Here is a 20,736-nt window from a genome sequence, read left to right as displayed (position 1 = left end):
AACCCTCAAAGCACTGGAAATTCACCTAGTAAACCTTGAGGCAGGAAATGAAGCCATCACTAGTCAACTCTTTGGCAAGGAGGATACCCATTCCAAGGGTATAAGGACTATTATGGGCACAGACTATGCTAGGTTAAGTCTTAAGACTCAGAACTAGCTAAGAAGTGCTCTTGCCAACTTGCCTACTGAAATACAAATTAGTATTTTAGGAAGCAAGGCAATATTTGAATCCCCTGACCAATGGTTCGAACATTTCAAGATATTGGTCACCACTACCTTCCCGGTCTTCCGTGAAGAATCAGATAGTATAGATGATATCTTTATGCAAGCCAGGTGGGAAGAATACTTTAGGAGTAGTCTCAGAGTATATGAAATGAAACAGCCATTTCCCAGACTTCTGATCAATTATGAAGACGGGTCAGATGAGGTAGAAAGAGATCCTAGTTGTCTTTCTCGAATGTTTGAATATAGTTTTATCAGGCTTATCAAGCTAACAAGCCATAAACAGATTAGCTAGTTCCCGGAAATCATCCAACATGTTGTTTCAAAAATCAACAGTCCTTTTGTTTCAATCAGGTGCTGGAGCACAATCCCACAGTGGGAAAGAGACAATTGGATGACAGTTCAGCCTTCTAGGCACCTACTACTCATTAATGGGTACTCTCATCAAGGACCTTGGTATGAAGGAAATTCCTACTTATACTACAGAGATCCGTATGCTCTTGCAAATTGCTGGAGGAATTACTTCCACAATGAAATTCTTGATACTTTCCAAGACCTATGGACGAACTACCATTTCATAGGGAATACAGGAAGAATTTCAGTGTTCACCACCAGACCCTACACCTCTTCCATCCCTAACCTCCAAAGGATTGGTAACAGTAACCCCAGGAGGTTCATAAAAAGGAACCTAGAATATGAAGCATTAATATATTTTGGTTTCTGCAACCAGTATGCCATTTATCATGAGCATGAATGTAACGATAATCCACCATGGGATCCCTATGATGGTTATTCTTCTGATGGTTATTCTTCTGATGCTTATGATACGGACTAGCATTTGCCCAGCCATAAGGATCGTAAGCCCTAAGAATGATCTGGGCATCATTCGCCAGTTTAGGACTTCCTTCCTCCAGGCAAATCTTTTAGAGCTAGAAGAAAAGGTTTCTCCTACCTCTTCAGAAGATTAAATTATAGAACTAGTCACTGAGGAGAATAGTTCCCCAGACAGGTTACTATTCATCTACAGCACCAGTCACTGTTTGATGAACAGTACTTGCACCAGCAACCTAATAAGGCCAAAAGACAGAACACTATTCGTGAACAGAAAGGATTAGTATTCATGAACAGTACCAGGCACTACTTTTCAGAAGCACTATTTGCTTTCGGTGGAAAAGGTTTTCACCTCTGGTAAAAGCAATTAACCTTCCGGAATATCAGCAGTTAAGACAAAGGATCCAAAGCTCTCCTTCAGCCTATAAAAGGAAGCTCAAGTTCCATTCTTAGGCAGGTCCAATTTAGGCAAACTACCTCAGAGGTCCAATTCAGCAGAATACCTCCCTTCTTTTTACAACCCTTAGTCTTGTAATCAGATGGAAATCCCAGTAAACACTTTTAACAACCCCAGTTGGTTTTACATTTGTAACCAGGTGGCCTCAGTTGGCCTTTTATCTTTGTATTTTCACATGACCCTGGTCAGTCTCCCCCTCTGTTTGTAACTTACCCCCCTTTATACACATATATACATATATATAAATATATATATATATATATATATGTATACATGTGTATATATATATATATATGTATATGTACACATGTATTATATATATATACATGTGTATATATACACATGTATACATGTGTATATATGTATATAGATGTATGTATTTATATATTTGTATATAGATGTATGTATTTATATATATGTATATCTATGTATATTATATATATATAGGGGTGTATTTTGCAATTTAGCCAAAAATGTATTTAAAAGTTTCGGAATGAAAAGCAAAATCATGCAAACTTTAGAGATGAAAATAATATTTTAACTTTCTTTATTGTTCCTATTTTTCTTTTTCCTTAATAATACTATCCACCATTAAATTTTTATTTTTTACTTAGTGGCGAATTTTTTTTCTTGAAATAGGTAAGCAACAATATTGCGAATACATCAAATTTCACAACTTGCTAACTTTGTGTGATAGTGAAAAGTTCTGATTCCATGAAATTAGTAGTGGCCTAAAAGTGTCAACCACACATAATCACGTAAATCAATAAGTTGTGAAATTAAGTGTGAAAATAGGTGTATTCATTAATTCATTAATAAGTAAATAGTGGATGAGTTAGGGTTTAAACCATGAGAAGGTATTTGGTATTAAATGGTACCATATTAGCGATATCAAATTCAATAAATGAGAGACATTTCTACAAAAAATAACCAACTCATAAACAAATGAAAGACTTGTGTTAGTGAATAGTTATTTTTACATACACGTCTCTTATTTATTGAATTTTGATATGGATAATATGATATTATTTGATACAAAATACTTTTTGTTAAATCATAAAATTATGGCATCACAATAGATTATAATTTCACTAGATTATTACTTAAAGCCCTTTTTTATAATATTATAATACTTAGGCTTTATTTCTTTTTATGCAAAATGCTTTTTGTTTTGTTGAAAGAAATTTTAAGGGAATTGTTTGTTTTATAATTTTTTGAAATTTGGCTCAAACAAAAATTCACAAATTTTCTTATAATTTTATATAAAAAATATTTAATAACAACTTTTGTAAGGACGCGATTTGTAACAACCCGTAACAGTGTTGGGTTCGTACGTAAAAAGGCCCAAACAATATGATTTGTAGAGCGTGGGTGTAAAGAACTAGGTTAACTGTGATATGATCGGAACAGAAAAAGAAAAAAGAGAGAAAAGCACAGAAAGAAGAAGAAGAGCAAAAAGAGAGAAAAAGAACTGCGTGGATCACCAAAAAGAACGATCCTTGTGCCAACTTTAGACTTTTGATATACATAAGAGTGAATCCTTTTCAAATATCACAGTTAACCTAGTTCTTTACATCCACACTCTACAAATCATATTGTTTGGGCCTTTTTACGTACGAACCCGACACTGTTACGGGTTGTTACGAATCGCGTCCTTACAACTTTAATTCACCATTTTAAAATATTACGGTAACTTTCAATAAACAACCATGAGGTTTGGGCTAATGCCAACTAGGTTTAAAACTTTTCAAAAGTGACCAACTTTGTCCCTCAACACAATTTGGTCCTTAAACACCATTAGTTTCATTATCTATTCTCAGTCTCTCTTATGTCTCTTCTCTCTCAAACTCTCTCTTCTCCACTGAGTGTTCATGCTAAGATCTTTGAGTTTTATTTGTTGTGATTACACTGATATGAACATGTATTTTAAGCACACATCACACTACATGGCAACACCATGTCATAAAACACAAACACACACACACACACATAGCCACATGAAATCCAAATCCCCCAAAAATCCTAGACTACAAAGCATACTCTCAAATTCATAATCATACATAGATCAACAAGTTCACCATATTAGACCTATTTTGAGACAAATCTCAAATCATAAAATACCAATAGAGCTGTAAATGACCATACCCAAACCCCACCTTTCAAACCTAAATAAAAAATCACCAAATCCTTATCACCATAAGAAAACTCAATCCCTAAATCAACCAAGACACAAACCAACAAAGAATCAAACCAAAAGATAAATAAATATATAAAAAAGACAAAAAATAGAACAGAAAAAGAAGAGAGAATGATGCTGATGCGATTCCTATCCTATGGTGGTGGTGGAGTTCGTGGGTCTCAGCCAAATGTTCCCTTAATGTTTGGCACACAAACCTAAACACAAAAGAAAATTCAAACCCAAACAGAAACACAAATGCAAACTTTCTCTTCCATGGATATGGAGCACCAAAAACTAACCCTAGTAGCACTCAATCAAAGTTGTCAACAGGCAACAACAACATCAGTGGTGAAGCGAAGCTTGAAAATCCCTAGCCAACTGTCTCCATGGCTACTAATTTGAAAAGAGAGTGCAAGATGGTAGTGGCAAAACATGAGTTTCGGCCATGGCTAAAGCTTGAGAGAAGGAGTCTTCAGCTACCATGGGTGAGAGAGAGCATGAGAGAGAGGGAGAATCAGAAAGGTTTGAGAGAGAGAAGAGAATGGTTTGAAAGAATCATAGAGGTATGAGAGAGAAGAAAGGTTGAGAATAAGTAACGGTGACTTACGATTTTAAGGATTAAATTGTGTTGAGGGACCAAATTGTTCACTTTTGAAAAGTTTTGGACTTAATTAACATTAGCCTAAATCTTAGAGTAGTTTACTGAAATTTACCCAAAATATTAATATAATGCAACTAAAACCAACCTTAAAAATAATTTATATAAAAATTATATTTATATGCACAATCACTTTATCAAAATAAGAGTGCAACAACTAAAAAAAGTAATAAAAGTTATAAGCTAAATAATAATATCCATTACCACCAACCCATTAGTTTTATATAGGAGCCAATCCACCAATTTATCTAATTACATATTCACATAAGTAATTAGAAATACTGAAATGTCAGATACTTGAAAGTTGCTTTTGTGTGATTTTTAAAAGTTTAGTACGATTCCCCCAAAGTTTTGAGGTATATCATGGTCACTTGGAATATTTTTGTCATTTTGTTAGTTTTATGGTTTATTCAATCATATTTGAGGTTTTGAAGGTATTTTGGAGATTTCAAGATTATTATAATTATTTTTGTAAATTTGGAGTATTTTTTGATGGTTTCAATTTAATTCTCATTTATTCCCCCTAGAACCAATGAGTTTTTGATATGATGTTTATGAACCAAAGTGGGTAGATAAAAGTTAAATATTACTGTTTATTAAGGGTGGCAATGGAAATCCAAACTCATTTGCTCACCTAAACTTATCAATTTTAATTAAACTCAAACCCATCCAATTATTAATTGGATTAAATAGACATCATTTAATCCAATTATTAATTGGATTAAATATACATCATTTAAATTAGATTCAGTGATTATTAAGTTTTAACTAAACACACACTCTCTAATTAAACTCAATATACCCAAAAACAATATATCCAAATTCAATTCAACCTTCCCCATAATTAAAAAAAAAAAAAAAAAAAAACAGCCCGTTTCGGTGTTTCTTTTCAAACCTAGCCATCATCTTCTTTTCTCTACTCAAACCCTAGCCTCTCTCTTTCCCTCACTCTCTGTGCTTCTCTTTGAGCACGAAATCCACAACGTCGTTTTCAGCTTCCGGTCACGGAAAGTCGCCGGTGGAGATTCGGACGTGGCAGGTAGCGAGCAAGTGCTTCCTCTAGAGCTAGATGAAGACAACAACGGTTTCTTAGTAGCCGAGAATCTGAGCTTCGGGTTTCCTTCTGCCGATCAGAGAAGACACAGTAGCTTCGTTAGAGAAGAGAGGGAGTGGGTAACGGTGCCAAGAAAAAGCGTCGACGTTCCGTCAGTAACAGCGCCGCCGCGAAGGCCGGTTTCGACGGTGGCTCCGCTTTTTCTTGTATGGCTTTCATGACTTTTTAGGGCTTTTCTGTATTTTTTAGTAGATTTTAACTGTTTACTAGGTGAGAAAGTGTGGGAAAGTATAAGAAATTTGTTTAATATTTTGGTCATTTTTTAAGATTTTAGATTATTTAGGTCATTTTCATTGTAATTGGGTGGGTTGATTTACCCATAATAAGGTGATAACTATAAACTTATCTGCCTTTAATCCCAAACTCTAAACTCTCCCCCTCATTAATAAAAAAAACGTTCGTTGTCTCGTTTCTACACTCCAGGCATTTCCTATGGCTCCAGTTTTTGTTTTCGAAACCTCTAGCGATGAAGAACACGATGATTTTCAACCAGAAGAAGAAGAAGAAGAAGATGACGAAGATGAAGAAGAACAGCTATTAAATAAGAAGACAGAATCTCCTTGGGACTTTGCTCCCTACTACGAATCAGTAGCTGAGGAACATGCCCGTAAAAGTACAACCTCTATCGATTTCAAAATCATCAAAGCAATCCAAAATCGCACCATTCCTATCATTTCCAACTACGATGACTCTGAATCCGATTCCAACAAACAAGAAGTTAGTACCAATCTTCTCTCTCTTTTAATCTCTAAATTTGATAAATCTGTTATATCAACTTGACTTTCTCTGTGCTTGTGCATTTAGGAAGAGGATAGGATTGAAGATGAGGATGAAGAGACTGGTGATGCCGTTGATGTTAAATCGTTCTATGTGCCTTCTGACAGAGCTTCGTTTAGTGCCATTTCATTCATTGAGCTGAATTTATCGCGGCCTTTGCTTCGTGCTTGCGAGGCTTTGGGGTATAGTAAGCCTACACCAATTCAGGTTTCTTTTTAATCAGTTATTCCATTTCTTATTTATTCATATGCGTTTGTATGTATGCCATTTAGGTTTGCTGAATTTTATGGTTTTGATGATTGTAGTCGGCGGTTATACCGCTAGCAATGAATGGGAGTGATATATGTGGGAGTGCCGTTACTGGTTCCGGGAAGGTAAATTTTTCTTTCAATGCCATGATTTTCAGAGGATGAAATTTTAATACAAATACAAACTCGTCGAGTGAGATTTGATGTTAGTATATAGTTCAATTGAAGTTATGGTTTAACTTTTTTTCCATTATGCAGACGGCTGCCTTTGCGTTGCCTACTTTGGAGAGACTATTGTTTCGTCCAAAACGTGTGCTAGCGATAAGGGTTCTTATTCTTACCCCAACCAGAGAGTTGGCAGTTCAGTAAGTGTTATTTTGTCCTATTTGTTATTCATTTTTCATATAGCAAGCTATTTTATAAGAGAACTTGTAGTCTTGTTGTTTCCATTTTGGTCATGCTTTTAAGTACGAATAATCCATTATATAGATGTTCCAATTTCATGCTTTGCTTTTTAAGTATGCATAATAGCAGAAGGTTTTGAAAGTGAAGTTTGCTGAGTATAGTATTGTGTGTACTTGGTTGTCATGCTAAGAAATCTTGATAATATATATATATATATATATATATTTTTTTTTTTCTTGTTCCTAGTGACTTGTTTCTTGTAGTTATGTGCATAAATGGTGTATGAAGTTCAGTTTGGTTGACAGCTTTAGATTGTGTCTCCAAATCATCCATTTGGTTACTATTGGGACCAAATTTTTTATTTTTTATTTCTAAAAATGAGAGGCAATTTTTAATTTTAAATTCTTGTATGCTAATGATATAATATTAATTAATAAACCTGAAACAGTGGTTTACATTAGACTGTGAACTGGTGATTTGTAAGCTAAAGGGTTAGTGGGTTTAGAATTAGGATGAATTATATCATGTCAAGTTTAATTTTAATAATTGTAATAGTAGATGCCAGAGAGCTCTAGTTCAAATGGCCTTTTCTTCTCTTGTAAGATTAAGGTGGATGATGAGGTTCCAAGTTCAAGACCTAGCTAATGTTTGTGTAAGTTAAAAAAAAAAAAATTGTAATAGTAGGCATGAGGAATAACAGAAATGGACGTTTAGAGATACCCAATGGTAGCATTTTTCTATGTTTTTGTATGCATGTTCATGTTGTGTTTTTTACCTTTGAAGTTTTGGATGCGCTAAATCCTTGCTTAAAATCAACTTGTACTTGCATTTTTGTGAAGAGATTTATCTACTTATGCAGTGTATTAAATTATTCCAGGTAATTTCTTTTGTTTGAGAAGTAATGGTCAATGTTTGTGGTTCATATTTTTTTGCCTCAAATTTATTTTTATGATTATGAAACAACGTTTGAATTATGAATTCTGAGACACCACTTTACATCTCAAGTCCAAGTTAGATAACATTTTCCATTACAAGGCCCATGGGTCAGTCTCATACAAGCCTGAGGGAAAATTTTCTCTGGAAAATATTATCTTATCTGGTTTGTCAAAGAGACTGAAAAAAAGGAGAAGAAAATTGACCTTTTTGCTTACCTGGTTTGGTTCTGATCTTTAATTTATAATCAATCAAATTTTGATGTCATCGTGCAGGGTTCACAGTATGATAGAGAAACTTGCTCAATTTACTGACATCAGATGTTGCCTGGTTGTTGGTGGGCTTTCGACAAAGGTTTGATCATGAATCTCATTAATGTTTTGATTTATGAACACCTGATATGAGGTGTCTCTGCACCCACAGTGCTTTCAGTAAATCCCTTTTTTCTTTTTGTCTTTTGTTATTTTGTTCAACTCATTTGAAATTAAATCTATTCAACAAATGAAAAATTAGTCTAAGGTTATTTATATGTAGATTCCAATAAATTGAAATTCAGGCCTTTTTGAAATTAATAAAGAAGAATATGGGTTTTAAGATTATTGTTTTGTTTTTGAACTTCACGAAATAGTGGTATGCTACAAATAACTTCCAGGGCTAAAATGATTATCTCTGTTTACTGTTCCAGTTATACTTAAAATTAGTCAACTTAGCTAGTTTGCATCTTTACCTAAAAGGAAAATCTCAATCTTAAACATAAATACAAGGATGTGGTTAAAATCCCAATGTGTGTCACCATTTAGAACAATTTATTAACTGATAATAAAAAGGGGTGATGTATTGTACTTGATAGCTTATCTGTTTCCACCGGGAATATTGAGGTGATGTCTTTCTATATTAGGTGCAAGAGGCAGCCTTGAGATCAATGCCTGATATTGTTGTGGCCACTCCAGGACGCATGATAGATCATTTACGCAATTCTGTGTCTGTGGATTTGGAAGATCTTGCGGTACTAATCCTTGATGAGGCTGATCGCCTTCTGGAGCTTGGATTTAGTGCTGAAATTCGTGAGCTGGTATCTTTTTATCCTTTTTAACTCAAAAGGTTCAAATATAGAATAAACTTTTTTTTTTACTTATCAAAAAAAAAAAAAAAGAATAAACTGTTTTATTTTTTTGTATGTTCTGATTTTTTTAATATTAGTTCTCATTTATAATTCATTAACAGGTCCGTCTATGTCCGAAAAGAAGGCAGACCATGCTATTTTCAGCTACAATGACCGAGGAAGTTGATGAGCTTATCAAGCTTTCTCTGACCAAACCCTCGCGCCTCTCAGCGGACCCATCCAAAACACTGCCACAAACTTTGACTCAGGAGTAATTCTTTAATAAATTCTTGCTCCACTTTAGATGAATCTAATTATATGTTTATTTATGCTTATATACTTTTTTAGTTAAGATGAATCTCAAGCAGAGGCCTATGTTGAACAGAAGATATTGTATTAATCATCATCTATAGTTTTTATGGCAGCCTTATCCTACATTTCCTTCTAATTCATAAAGGACTATGACTTTGTCATGTAGGGTGGTTAGGATACGCCGGATGCGTGAAGTAAATCAGGAAGCAGTTCTTCTTGCATTGTGCTCAAAGACTTTTACTTCCAAAGTTATCATCTTCAGGTTCTTACTACTGCTATGTGCAGTTAACATTCATTTTCTTGTATGAATGGTGACTTTGTTTGTTGTTTATAATATATCTTAGTAGGCAATCTTGATGTTGGCATAAATGCATATAAAGCAGCATCCTGATATTTACTAAAATATTGTTGTGAAAATGAAAATATTTTTATTGTGGGGGAGATGTTGATATTATGCAGAAATGTGACCCTATTTTAAAATATGGGAGGGTGAAAAATAGAAAAAGAAAAAGAAGGATCCTGTTCTAAATTTGTGGTCTACCAAAACTTAACATCATTTGGATTTTCTAGGGATTTCACATTTTGAGTAAAACCTTTTTCCATGTGACAGTCTGGTGGGTGGGATGTCATGAATCCTTTTTCCTAATTACAGTCAATTAAAAGTCTTGTATTGAGTACATACAATCTATCATACCAGTGCTCCTAAGCTTCAAAAAAAGAAAAAAAGAAAGTACTAGAGGCTTATCAATTATGTCAACGTGAAATGTTAAGTGTTTTGGATCAATTGATTTTTCTTGAGTTGTTAATGAATTTCTATTGGTATTTGCAGCGGAACAAAACAGGCTGCACATAGGTTGAAGATTCTATTTGGATTAGCTGGCCTTAAAGCTACTGAGCTTCATGGAAATCTTACCCAAATCCAGCGCCTTGATGTGGGTAGCCTCTATAAATTGCCATTTTGTTTTTATCCAAATTAATTACATTACTCTTTAGTGAAGATAACCATCCTATTTTCTTATGGTACTAAAATCTTACCCAAATCCAGCGCCTTGATGTGGGTAGCTTCTATAAATTGCCATTTTGTTTTTATCCAAATTAATTATATTACTCTTTAGTGAAGATAACCATCCTATTTTCTTATGGTACTAAAATTTTGAAGTCCGTTGGAGAATGCTTTTCCTTGCTTGCTTTTATGAGCTTTTGATCTTTTTGGTTTTGTGAATTTTACTTATTGTTGTTTGTGTAGGCTTTGGAACTTTTCAGAAAGCAGCAAGTCGACTTTTTGATTGCAACTGATGTAGCTGCTCGTGTGAGAACAAATTCTCAAACTTATTTATCTTCTTCTCTCTAAGCACTCTCATGCTACCATGAATTTTTACTTAAATCATGCCTCTATATTCAACTGTAGTAACCTATCTCCCCTCACTCATCTGCTCAGCCTTTTTTTGGGGTTTTTCGGGGGGGTGGGGGGGGTGGGGTTGGGGGTTGAGTTAAGGAAAAAGTTGAGCTACAACTCGGTTTGGAGGAGATTCCTCCAACTGCTAAGTGGCAGCATTATAAAGTGAAACATTTCCTGGTCATGTGAGATGCACATGACCAGTTTAACAGTTAAGTTTAACATTAAAAGTTCCCACCCATTAACTCAAATCTCTCTCTCTCTCTCTCTCTCTCTCTCTCCAAACTCCAGTACCCAAGACCCTTCTCTCTCTCCTCCATAACCTCCACCACCCTATGCTCTCTTTGCTGGTCACCCCTGCTTGGAATGTTGAATAAAAGGGATGAGTACTTGGGGCTATCCATGGATAGTGATGAAGATGATGAAGCTGGGTTTTGATCTGGTAGCCTAAGTGGGGATAATTGTTTAGAGAAATCTTCAGGAAACCAGCTTCTCAATTCCTATTCGATATTAATCTACAAAATATGATAAACTTGTGTGAAGAAAAGAAGTGCCCCTTTAATTCAAGAAAAAAACGTTATGGAAAATGTGATAATAATGGGGTTTCTTACCTCAGCAGGTGCTTTGACAAGCCCATCTCAATCTCTCCACTCTTGCATCCCATTAAAATTCCAGTCTGAAAGCAATAATCTCAATTCCATTGAAAGCTTTCATTGAGTTTCTAATGCCTTACCCTCTGAGATCATTTGGTAACAACTGAGTGCATTTGGGGCGACTTGCTTGGATACGTGCACTAGCTCTCAAATAATTTAAGCTTTTAAAGGATGCAATTGATCTCTTCAACATGCCTTGCCAGCCTAAATTGGCTCTCACCAGGTATAAACTACCTGGTGACTAAGGTAAAAACTGATGGGGTTGATGTGATGATGGCAGGTTTTGGGGGAGGGACTGACATAGAGAGAAATTTGAATTAACCGCGTGTTTGTCAATTTGACTGTTAAACTGGTGCCACTTTATAATGTTGCCACCTTTACTCCAAATTGGGTTGTAGCTAAACTTTGTTCTTAAGTTAATGGATGAATTTCTAAGTCCTTTACATTTCTTCTTTTCTTTTCCTTTGCTCATGCGTTTTTTAGGCATAAATAGAAGATTCCAGAGGTACAAAAAAGCTGGATAATATTGAACTGTTTCGTTATTTGACTATATTTTCTGATCGTCTTTTGTAGGGACTTGATATCATAGGTGTTCAAACAGTTATAAATTATGAATGTCCTCGGGAATATAAAAGGTAGGTTAAACTTTCTTGATGTTGCCAGATGGTGATATGCACGTGATGGCATGAGGCTCACTTTCTGCATACTGATGAAATCATTTTTTTTTTTTTTGGGGGGGTGGGGGTCCTTTGTGCAGCTATATTCATCGTGTTGGTCGTACAGCAAGAGCTGGTAGGGAAGGATATGCTGTTACATTTGTTACAGATAATGACCGATCTCTTTTGAAAGACATTGTAAGCATCATTTTCTTCCTCATATCATATTAGGGTTCTTATAATCTTTTGAAATTTGTTTCATTCGTTCTTTAGATTTAAGTAGGACAATACTTTAGTATTTACAATACTAACAATGAGGTGGACTCATAATTATTTGGTAAATTTATTAGAAAATTCTCTTTCATTTTTTATTGTTCCTTTTCTCTTCATCATTCTTTTGATATTATCTTCAATTCATATTAATCAACATTTCTACTTCATACGAAATCTTACCACAAACGTTGCCTTGTTTTGTTTTTAATTTTATAAATAATTTTCTTTATTATAAATCTTGCTCCTTGATAATACTCCAGCTTCAAATTTCTCAATTTTATAAATTGACCTTGCTTTTAATCTTATTTTGGCTCAACTATTTGATAATCTACAAACTTTGTATGTAAAACTCCAATCTGAAAATCCACATTAGAAGTTTTGCGCTTCATAGTTTCTTTTATATCAATTACAAAATTATTCTAAAGCAGATGTCCCTTTTTGAGAATTACATTGATGCTTCTCCCATACAACAACAATTGAGGAAAAAAGAAGGCAATAAGAAATTGATGCTTCTGACAAATCCTCAATAAGATTTACCTTAGTGATGATTTCAATTTGATAGGCTAAAAAAGCTGGTTCCAAGCTGAGAAGTCGAACTGTTGCAGAGCAATCAATAACCAAGTGGTCTGAGATAATTGAGCAAATGGAAGATCAAGTGGCTGAGATTCTTGAAGAAGAGAGGTCTTAGTATATTCATTATAAAAATTTTCATCTTATTGTTCATTGCATTGCAATAATTGACTTCAATTACACACAGGGAAGAGAGAACCCTAAGAAAAGCTGAAATGGAAGTATCAAGGGTATGTGATTTTACATATGTGATGCGTTTGTTTGATGTCATGAGTATACAGTTCAGTTGTACTACTTTTAATGATATTTTCTATTATTTTGACGAAGTCATTGTTTGGAAAGTCTGTATTGTCATTTCCAAAGCAGCGATCATATGTATATATATATATATATATATATATATACTTTACATGCTTGACTAATCATTAATTATTCTTAAGATGATTTCTGTTCAAGCTTAACATTAATTGGTGCACTTCTATGGTGCATGCAGGCAGAAAATTTGATTGCATATAGGGAGGAAATATACTCACGGCCCAAGAAAACCTGGTTTGTTACCGAAAAGGAGAAAAGGCTTGTTGCGAAGGCATCGAAGGTTATTTCAAATTTGCATACATACATATATATTCTATTATTCTTAGCTTCTCAATTTTCCCCAAGAGGAAATTGTTTATCTGTACTTATACATAAGTTGGTGCATAAATGGGTGGACATCTTTTTAGATTATTGACAATGGCCTTCACATTGCCAATTTGGAACCATCTTGGTCATTCTCAATTTCTTCTGATATCTCGTGCATGGGATTTTACGCATATTAATTCCATTGTTTCATTCATTGTCTCTTCCTTTTTGTTGTAATTCTTTAGGCTTCTTTGTGTCTGTTGTCATGATGTAGTATTTTTTTTTTTTAATAAAATTATTCTTATAAAAAAAATTGATTACTGCTATATGATTAAAAAAAAATTTGGGACCCCAGAAAAGCTTCTCTCAAATACAAATGATGAAGTTATTTTTCCAACCCGCTTATACAAAGAGCTTTTTGTTGAATTACCCACTTAATATTCATAGTGCCATTCAGTCTTTGCTTGTTAGACAGAGTATTACCTCTTTTCTTTAATGAATTTATATAATCCTTTATTTTAAAGGACCTCCAATGTGAGAGGTTCTTTCCATGTCAAAGAGTATGCAGAAGCTGAGCTAGTTTCTTTATCTCTTAAGTATCCCATTTTTCTAGTTTCTCTCTCTCTACTACCTGCCTCCCTCCTTCCTTCCCTCTCTATTTATCTTTTCCTTTCCCAATGTACCATCTTATCTCCAGTGGAATCCTCTCTTCTAAATGACTTTGTTCTTTTCTTAATCTGAACACTTTATCTTGGATTGGAGTTTTAACTGATTAAAACCGGACTCTGTGATCTTATTGACAGGCACCTGTGGAAAAAGAAACAAATTCTGGAAAAGCGGTAATCAGTGCACAAGAAGCTGAAGACCTCAAAATGAAAGAAAAAAGGAAGCGAGAGCATGAGGTGCTTATTATCTTGAATTTGAGATTATTTGTTAATTTAATAATTTTAGATGAAAACTTTTCATCTAAAATTAATTTATCCTTTTACCTCTCTCTTTTACCTATCAAAAAAAAAAAAAAAAAAAAATAGATGAAAACTTTTAGTTGATATACAACATGACTAATGTTCTTAACTGGTATATGTTGAGTAGAAAAATTTGCCCCGGAAGAAGCGTCGAAAATTGGAAGCAGCTAGAGAAATTTTGGAGGATGAAAATCAAATGAAAAAATTAGAAGTATGTTCTCCTTTACTTTTTGTGTTAATTTTTTTCCATCTATATTGAACTATTCTCATAATCTTAGCTTATAGCAGCGTTTAGTGACATGGAGTATCTGTATTAACTAATAAGAATCTGAATATTTCTGGGACAATTGGATGGCTCAATCTATTTGTAATCTTAATAATCTAAGAATGTTTTGTCAAGGCAATTGGTTATAGTAACCTGAACAACAAAGAAGATTGTGCTAGATTGATTTTGATTGCTATTATTGTTCAAATTTTGGTTTCATCCTTGCTACCTGCAGAGTTTATTAGGCATGACATTAAATTGAAGATATGATTGTATTATTCTTAAATGTCATATATGAACATCATCTATATGCTACTTTGGCAGACTTTGCTGTCTTTTTTCTTCTACATATCTTCTGCTTGTTGATCTTTATGAAGTCAACATCTGAGCTTATGATGGTCTAAGGGAATTCCCATCTCTGTGTGCACACTATTGCCTCCATTGCTCTTTCAATTGATGGATTTGTACCCCGCAACTTTTTCCTTTTCTTTCTCTCTCTCTCTCTCTCTCTCTCTCTTTTTAATATATATTTTTTAACTTTTTAAGTTGAGGTGTTTTTTGTCAAGTTTGTTATAAGGTGGCACACACTGTTTAATAAGTAAGAACTGCAGGGTAATGATAAAAACAAGAATGAAAAGACTGGATTGTCCCTTGTTGAACTGGGTTACCGACGGGCAAAAGCAGTGAAGGCTGTGAAGAAGGCACTAGATACAGGCAAGATTGTGAAGAACACCAAGAAATCTGAACGTCCTAACCAAAGACAACAATCAAGGACAAGAGAGATGCAGGAGCTATTTCAAAGTGACATGAGTGAGAAAAAGCAGAAAAGAAATTCTGTTCCAGGCAAGAAAAAGTCCAAACATTCATTTAAGAGCAAGTCAAGGTATAAATTAGCTTACAATCCCATTGCACAGTACTTCCGCGGTTGATTTTGATCTTATGTATGTATGTATATATGTGTGTGTTTGTGGCCTATGTATTTCATGTATGTATGTATGATTTGCAAATATTTTATGCTAAGAACAATGATATGGGAGGCTCAAGGAGAAAATTATTTTAATTTAGTTTTATTTTATTTTGCAAGTCAATTTGTACTTCTATTGGTCAATTATATTTTTATTTTAGGTCCAGTAGTTTATTAGGTTATTACTTATTAGTCTTTTAATTTCTAGAAGCAAGGTTATTTTTTTATAAGGTAATTAGGGTTTTCTACACTAGTTAGAATTATGGTTTAATACTCTTATATAAGAAAAGTATTGAGCTCCTATCAAAGGGGGATTATTTTGATGAATAAATTTTCTATTGAAATTATCTGTGGTCTGGTGCCAGCTCTAGTCAACCCTAGGTTTCCTAATGATTTTATTATGCTTGATGCTAACCTTAAGCAGGCCTAGGTGTTGACATCTAGATTCTCAATCTTTTATTTTCCTGTTGTATTGTTCTAGTTTGCCCTGTATCAAATTTGGTATCAAAGCATGATAAAGGGTTGCAAGTTTTCTCTCTCATTTTGACTTTGCACTGCAAATGCTCAATGTGAGCCCATTCTTGGAAGAAAATACTTACTTTTGTTCCAACTATTTTTTCCCAGGTATAAGCGCAAGTAGAACTATGAAGTGAAGCTGGTGGCTAAGTTTTCCTTCGGCATCTAACTTTATGTGAGAGAACAAGCTGTCAACGGGAATTGTGCATTTGGTGGACAGTGATATATTTATCTTTGTAACCCATTTTATAGAAGAGGTAGCAGATTCAAAAGTAGTTTGTGTCAGATATCATTTGCATTTTTGGGGTTGAGGATAGGAAAGGGGTCCTGCTGCTTTAGGAAGACATTGTTACTGTAGCAACTAGCTGATCCAGTTGGCTCCCCTTCATTTTTGTGATAAATTATTTCGATGAAGTGTTGTTGTTCCATTAGTTAAGCATTAAAGAAAGAAGGTTGCGTTCCAAACTTCCAAGAGTTTATTAATTTCCTCCATATAAGAAACTCGTGTTTTATTTTCGAATTTCGAGTTTTGATCTGCACAAGCGTTAATTACTGTTTATACTTGTCCAGTTAGAGAACTAATTGGGCATCTCTGCTCATGCTAAAATGTAAAAAAAAAGGGCCTCTGTTTATACTTGTCCAGTTAGAAATCTGGTTGGGCATCTCTGTTCATGCCTAAAGGGGTAAAGGGGAAAAAAGGGCTTTGTCCTGATCCAATGGTCCACATGTTGGGTTTTAAATGAATTGAGTTGTTCACAGCAGCCTGAGTTTGGTTTGTATTTGGTCTATTTAACAAATAAGCTGAGCTAAAGTTCTCAAGAGCCTTATTACTCAAATTGGTTTCCAATCGAGACAATCTAGGGTTCTAATCCCCACAATCCCAACTACTCAAATCGGTTTCCAACCAAGACAATCTAGGGTTCTAATCCCCACAATCCCAACTATTGATATATCCAAAAAAATAAAAGGCTCAATGTTAAGTTTAGGATGACTACTAAAAAGCCAATTAAGTTTAAACATAATAATGTATTTATGAGAAGCTCATAATCCATGAGTGTGAGACCCAATTAATTAATTTATAATATTATATATTTATATGTATAAATGTTAAAAATATATTTATAGACTTGAAATTGAATTATATAAATTTAAAATGTAAGTTATTAAGATATCAAATTATAAATTGATTGTAATTTATTGATATCATAAATAGTCTATTTTATGGTAAGATTACAGATAATTTTTAACCATACAAGTGGTGAATCTAATTTTTGTAAGCTAATAGACAAAAATCATTCCATCTAATTAACTTTAGTAATATAATTTCAATTCTAATATAAGTTAATAGATTTATGAAGGGGTAAAAAAAACTTTTATCTTTATGTTTACCATATATGAGAAAAAAAAAAAAAGTTAATCAAGTAACGTGTAAATAAGTTCGAGTTTTTTCGACCAAAAAAAATTAAAACATGTAATATAATTTAGCAATGAGCTCAAAGTTGGTTCATTCAAAAAAATAATTTTAATGAACAATACTAAATTTTTAAGAGTAATGTTACAGACACAAACCATTTTACAACATTTTTACAAACTGTTGATATGGTTTTAGTATTTTCCAAATAGTTATTGCAAGTAAAAATGTGATATTAGTGATGGGTTCATATTAGAACTAGTAAGAATTTACCATATCAGCAGTTTGTAAAAATATTGTAAAATAGTTTGTGCCTGTAGCATTATTCAATTTTTAATACTTGCTCAATGCAACTTGGTTACAATGCTATACACATGCAGAATGGAATTAGTGTCACTAATAAAAAAGGTTGGCATACAAGGTAACTTTTAAGAGGGAGAATGACAACTGACAAGTTATATTATATTACAAACAAGCACTCTCTTAAGTGATTCAAGACCACAAAGGTACCCACAAAATAGTTTGATTCTTTTCGCTTCTTAAAGCTCCAGCAAGAGATTAAAGACCACTAAACCAATTCTCGCCCACAGTTCAAACTTACCAAATTGAGCCTCGTGCTCATCAAGGTCAGAGTTCATGACAGGGCCTAAAATGATATATATTATACATATAAAATGAGGCTAAGTTTGAGCAACTACTTTCTCTGTGTGTTTATCATGAAATGTCACACGAACTCACTGTGACCTTTAATATAAGCACCATAAAACAATGTAAAACGAGACCAGTTCCTATAAATTTCTGTGATATATAAGGAAGAGAAATTACAGCTACATGTACCAAGCTTTCTATGATTGCAATGGCCACCTATGAAACCCAGAAAAGGAGATTCAAAGTAAATCAAAATTAAAACAATAGACCTAATTTTTTTCCCTTCAGCAATTAATCACAAGAATCACATTACATCCACAACGCCCTCAGCTTTATTCAGTTAATAATTCCCCTCCCACTAAAGCCATGGGCTGACCTACCATTCTGGATAATTTTAGGTAACGTAAGCATCAATTCGCTTGGTTGGATTTATGAACTGATCGAAAGAGAGGAGGAACCGTAGATAAATAAAACACTGACTATTTCCATGGTGGTTGCTGATGTTTGTAGTTAAACGGATAGGATTCCCATCCACTATCAGGTTCCTTCCTTTTCCCTCCAACCCCAGAGCTTGAAGAGGGTTGTAAGTTCGTCCTCGTATGCTCCTCCACAGACCTGCCTTGACCAGGAATGAAAAGCTGCCTCAAATTCCCTGAGTCTCTATGCCCTCCCTCCATCATGAATCCTGAATTTAGATCAAAATTTGGACGGGATGGCCCGGGATTATTTAGACCTGATTGTACACCACCAATGCTCACCATGAACGGTGGCTGAGAGTAGGAAGGTGGAACAGCTGGTGTAGACCCCAAAACAACAGGGGTCCCTCTAGAATCCACCATATATTGCATTGAGCCAGAAGGATACATGGCTGAAGAGAAAGACATGGCAGCCCCTGTTGTCAGCCCATTGTAACCAAAACAGAAGAATGAGTATAGGACATTGCGGGAGTCAGCCCCAAACCCCCCCTGCTCTCGTCATGCTAGCATCCACTGTAGGCTCCATAGTCTTGCTATTTGGCAAGGACAATGATTGAGAAAGAAAATCTTTTCTATTGACTTCCACTCTGGTGCCCATGAGTATTTAGGGATCATTGGCTACCAGGGGATTGATGGAGGACGAGAAATTTAAAATGGAATTCGTATGAAGTTGGGCCAAGCAAGTTTTGTTAGTACACAATTATGTTTCCAATTTCATGTCGTCAACAACAACAACAACAACAAAAAAGTCCGCAAAGATTTCAATTTTGTTGTCCAATTTTGACTTGACTGCATGACCACCATGTGTACATTAATTGGAAACCAAGAATAGAATGCACTAAATTGCAAGTACCGAGTCAATCTAGCCCAAAAGTGAGGACCAACCAAGCAGAACTAACCATATCATACAATATTGATTTCTCAGTACATTATTATCCTCGATGATAAAAATCGACTCACCCAAAATGATTTGCAGATTTTGAAAAATAGAATCATTTCATATCTTGAAAAGGAGAGAATTCAACTCTAATTCCTTAATTCTTTTGTCCTCCAGATGGAGAGAGCAAGAGAATTTGCAAGAAATAATTGAAGAATATAAAGTCTCATTCTCCACAGAATTATGTACATTTTTAGTAATGTCAAAACCAAAACATAATTGGACTGGCAAAAGGCCAAAATCAATAAAGACCATAAATCAAGATGAAGTATTATAGCAATAAACCAGACACAGAATATAAAGAAATAACAATTGTACATATCATGAGAGGATGAAACATTCTCAAGAAAATAACTATGCACAACTAGGAACATGTGCGTTTGCAAGTCCATTGATGTGCATAACTGGCATTAACTGGAAGCATCAGAATGGAATACATCACAAAACGAATATTCTGGAGAGTGTTTAGAATTCGAAGGGAAGGTTCTCAGCCACCAAACTAAATTAGAAGGTTCAAAAGGTAATGTGACCACGTGAAAGAAGCACACTATTAGAAGGTTTGTCGACCCATATCCATCTATCAGATACAGTTGTGGCTTTCCTATTTATTCCTCCCCATCTGACAAATTTGGAAATCCAAGAAAGTTTCCTGTCTCATGCTTAATAATCAGAAAACTTGCTAATTAACTAAACTAAAAGCTTTCAACAAATTCAAAGAGAAAAGGTATCTATGGTCCAACAATCAATGAACAAATTACTTTGGCAACTACAAGCCATATGGAGCAACATTTAAATTCAAAAAGGAAACACTAAATATGTAAAGAAAAAACATAGTTGATGAGAAGAACTGGGTAATATTTGTTCACAAAACTACAAATGAGGTTTAAAAATATCATCCTGATGTCATAGCCAGATTGCTCGGCCTAAGCAAGGGCTTCTTCTTTCTTCTCTAGCTCTTTTCTCTGAGCTTCAATCTGTTCCCGAGCAATCACCATTTGCTCCTCAACTTGGTGAAGTTGCTAGCGTTGATCTTTAGCTTGCTTCTCTGCATCGGCTAGAGCGGCTTCGGTGCTCTTTCGCTCTCTATTTGTCTCGGTCAGCTTTATGCCGGGTCCTTTATTTTCTTTTCGGCCACGGCCAGAGTCTT

At 34.5% G+C, this 20,736-nt stretch overlaps 1 protein-coding gene across 2 annotated transcripts; it reads left to right on the top strand.

The window, feature by feature from the left end:
• The first annotated feature begins 5,190 nt into the window (after positions 1-5,190).
• On the top strand, positions 5,191-16,589 carry LOC115970895 (DEAD-box ATP-dependent RNA helicase 28-like). Of its 2 annotated transcripts, XM_031090513.1 has the most exons (20): positions 5,191-5,607; positions 5,885-6,178; positions 6,266-6,445; positions 6,544-6,612; positions 6,745-6,851; positions 8,100-8,178; positions 8,723-8,896; positions 9,049-9,197; positions 9,405-9,500; positions 10,068-10,170; positions 10,485-10,547; positions 11,861-11,922; positions 12,045-12,141; positions 12,779-12,897; positions 12,974-13,016; positions 13,280-13,381; positions 14,211-14,309; positions 14,500-14,583; positions 15,249-15,520; positions 16,226-16,589. In XM_031090513.1, exons 2-20 carry the CDS (start codon positions 5,894-5,896, stop codon positions 16,239-16,241), a joined length of 2,199 nt encoding a protein of 732 aa, XP_030946373.1. In that variant the 5' UTR covers positions 5,191-5,607; positions 5,885-5,893; the 3' UTR covers positions 16,242-16,589. The 2 variants fall into 2 exon arrangements, with proteins under 2 accessions (XP_030946373.1, XP_030946374.1); XM_031090514.1 differs by lacking the exons at positions 15,249-15,520; positions 16,226-16,589 and adding an exon at positions 14,962-15,205.
• The last annotated feature ends 4,147 nt before the right edge of the window (positions 16,590-20,736 follow it).

The sequence above is a fragment of the Quercus lobata genome, chromosome 12, assembly GCF_001633185.2.
Source record: "Quercus lobata isolate SW786 chromosome 12, ValleyOak3.0 Primary Assembly, whole genome shotgun sequence".
NCBI lineage: Eukaryota > Viridiplantae > Streptophyta > Magnoliopsida > Fagales > Fagaceae > Quercus > Quercus lobata.
Note: the sequence above shows the minus strand (reverse complement) of the source record. Positions and strands in the feature narration are given on the sequence as shown.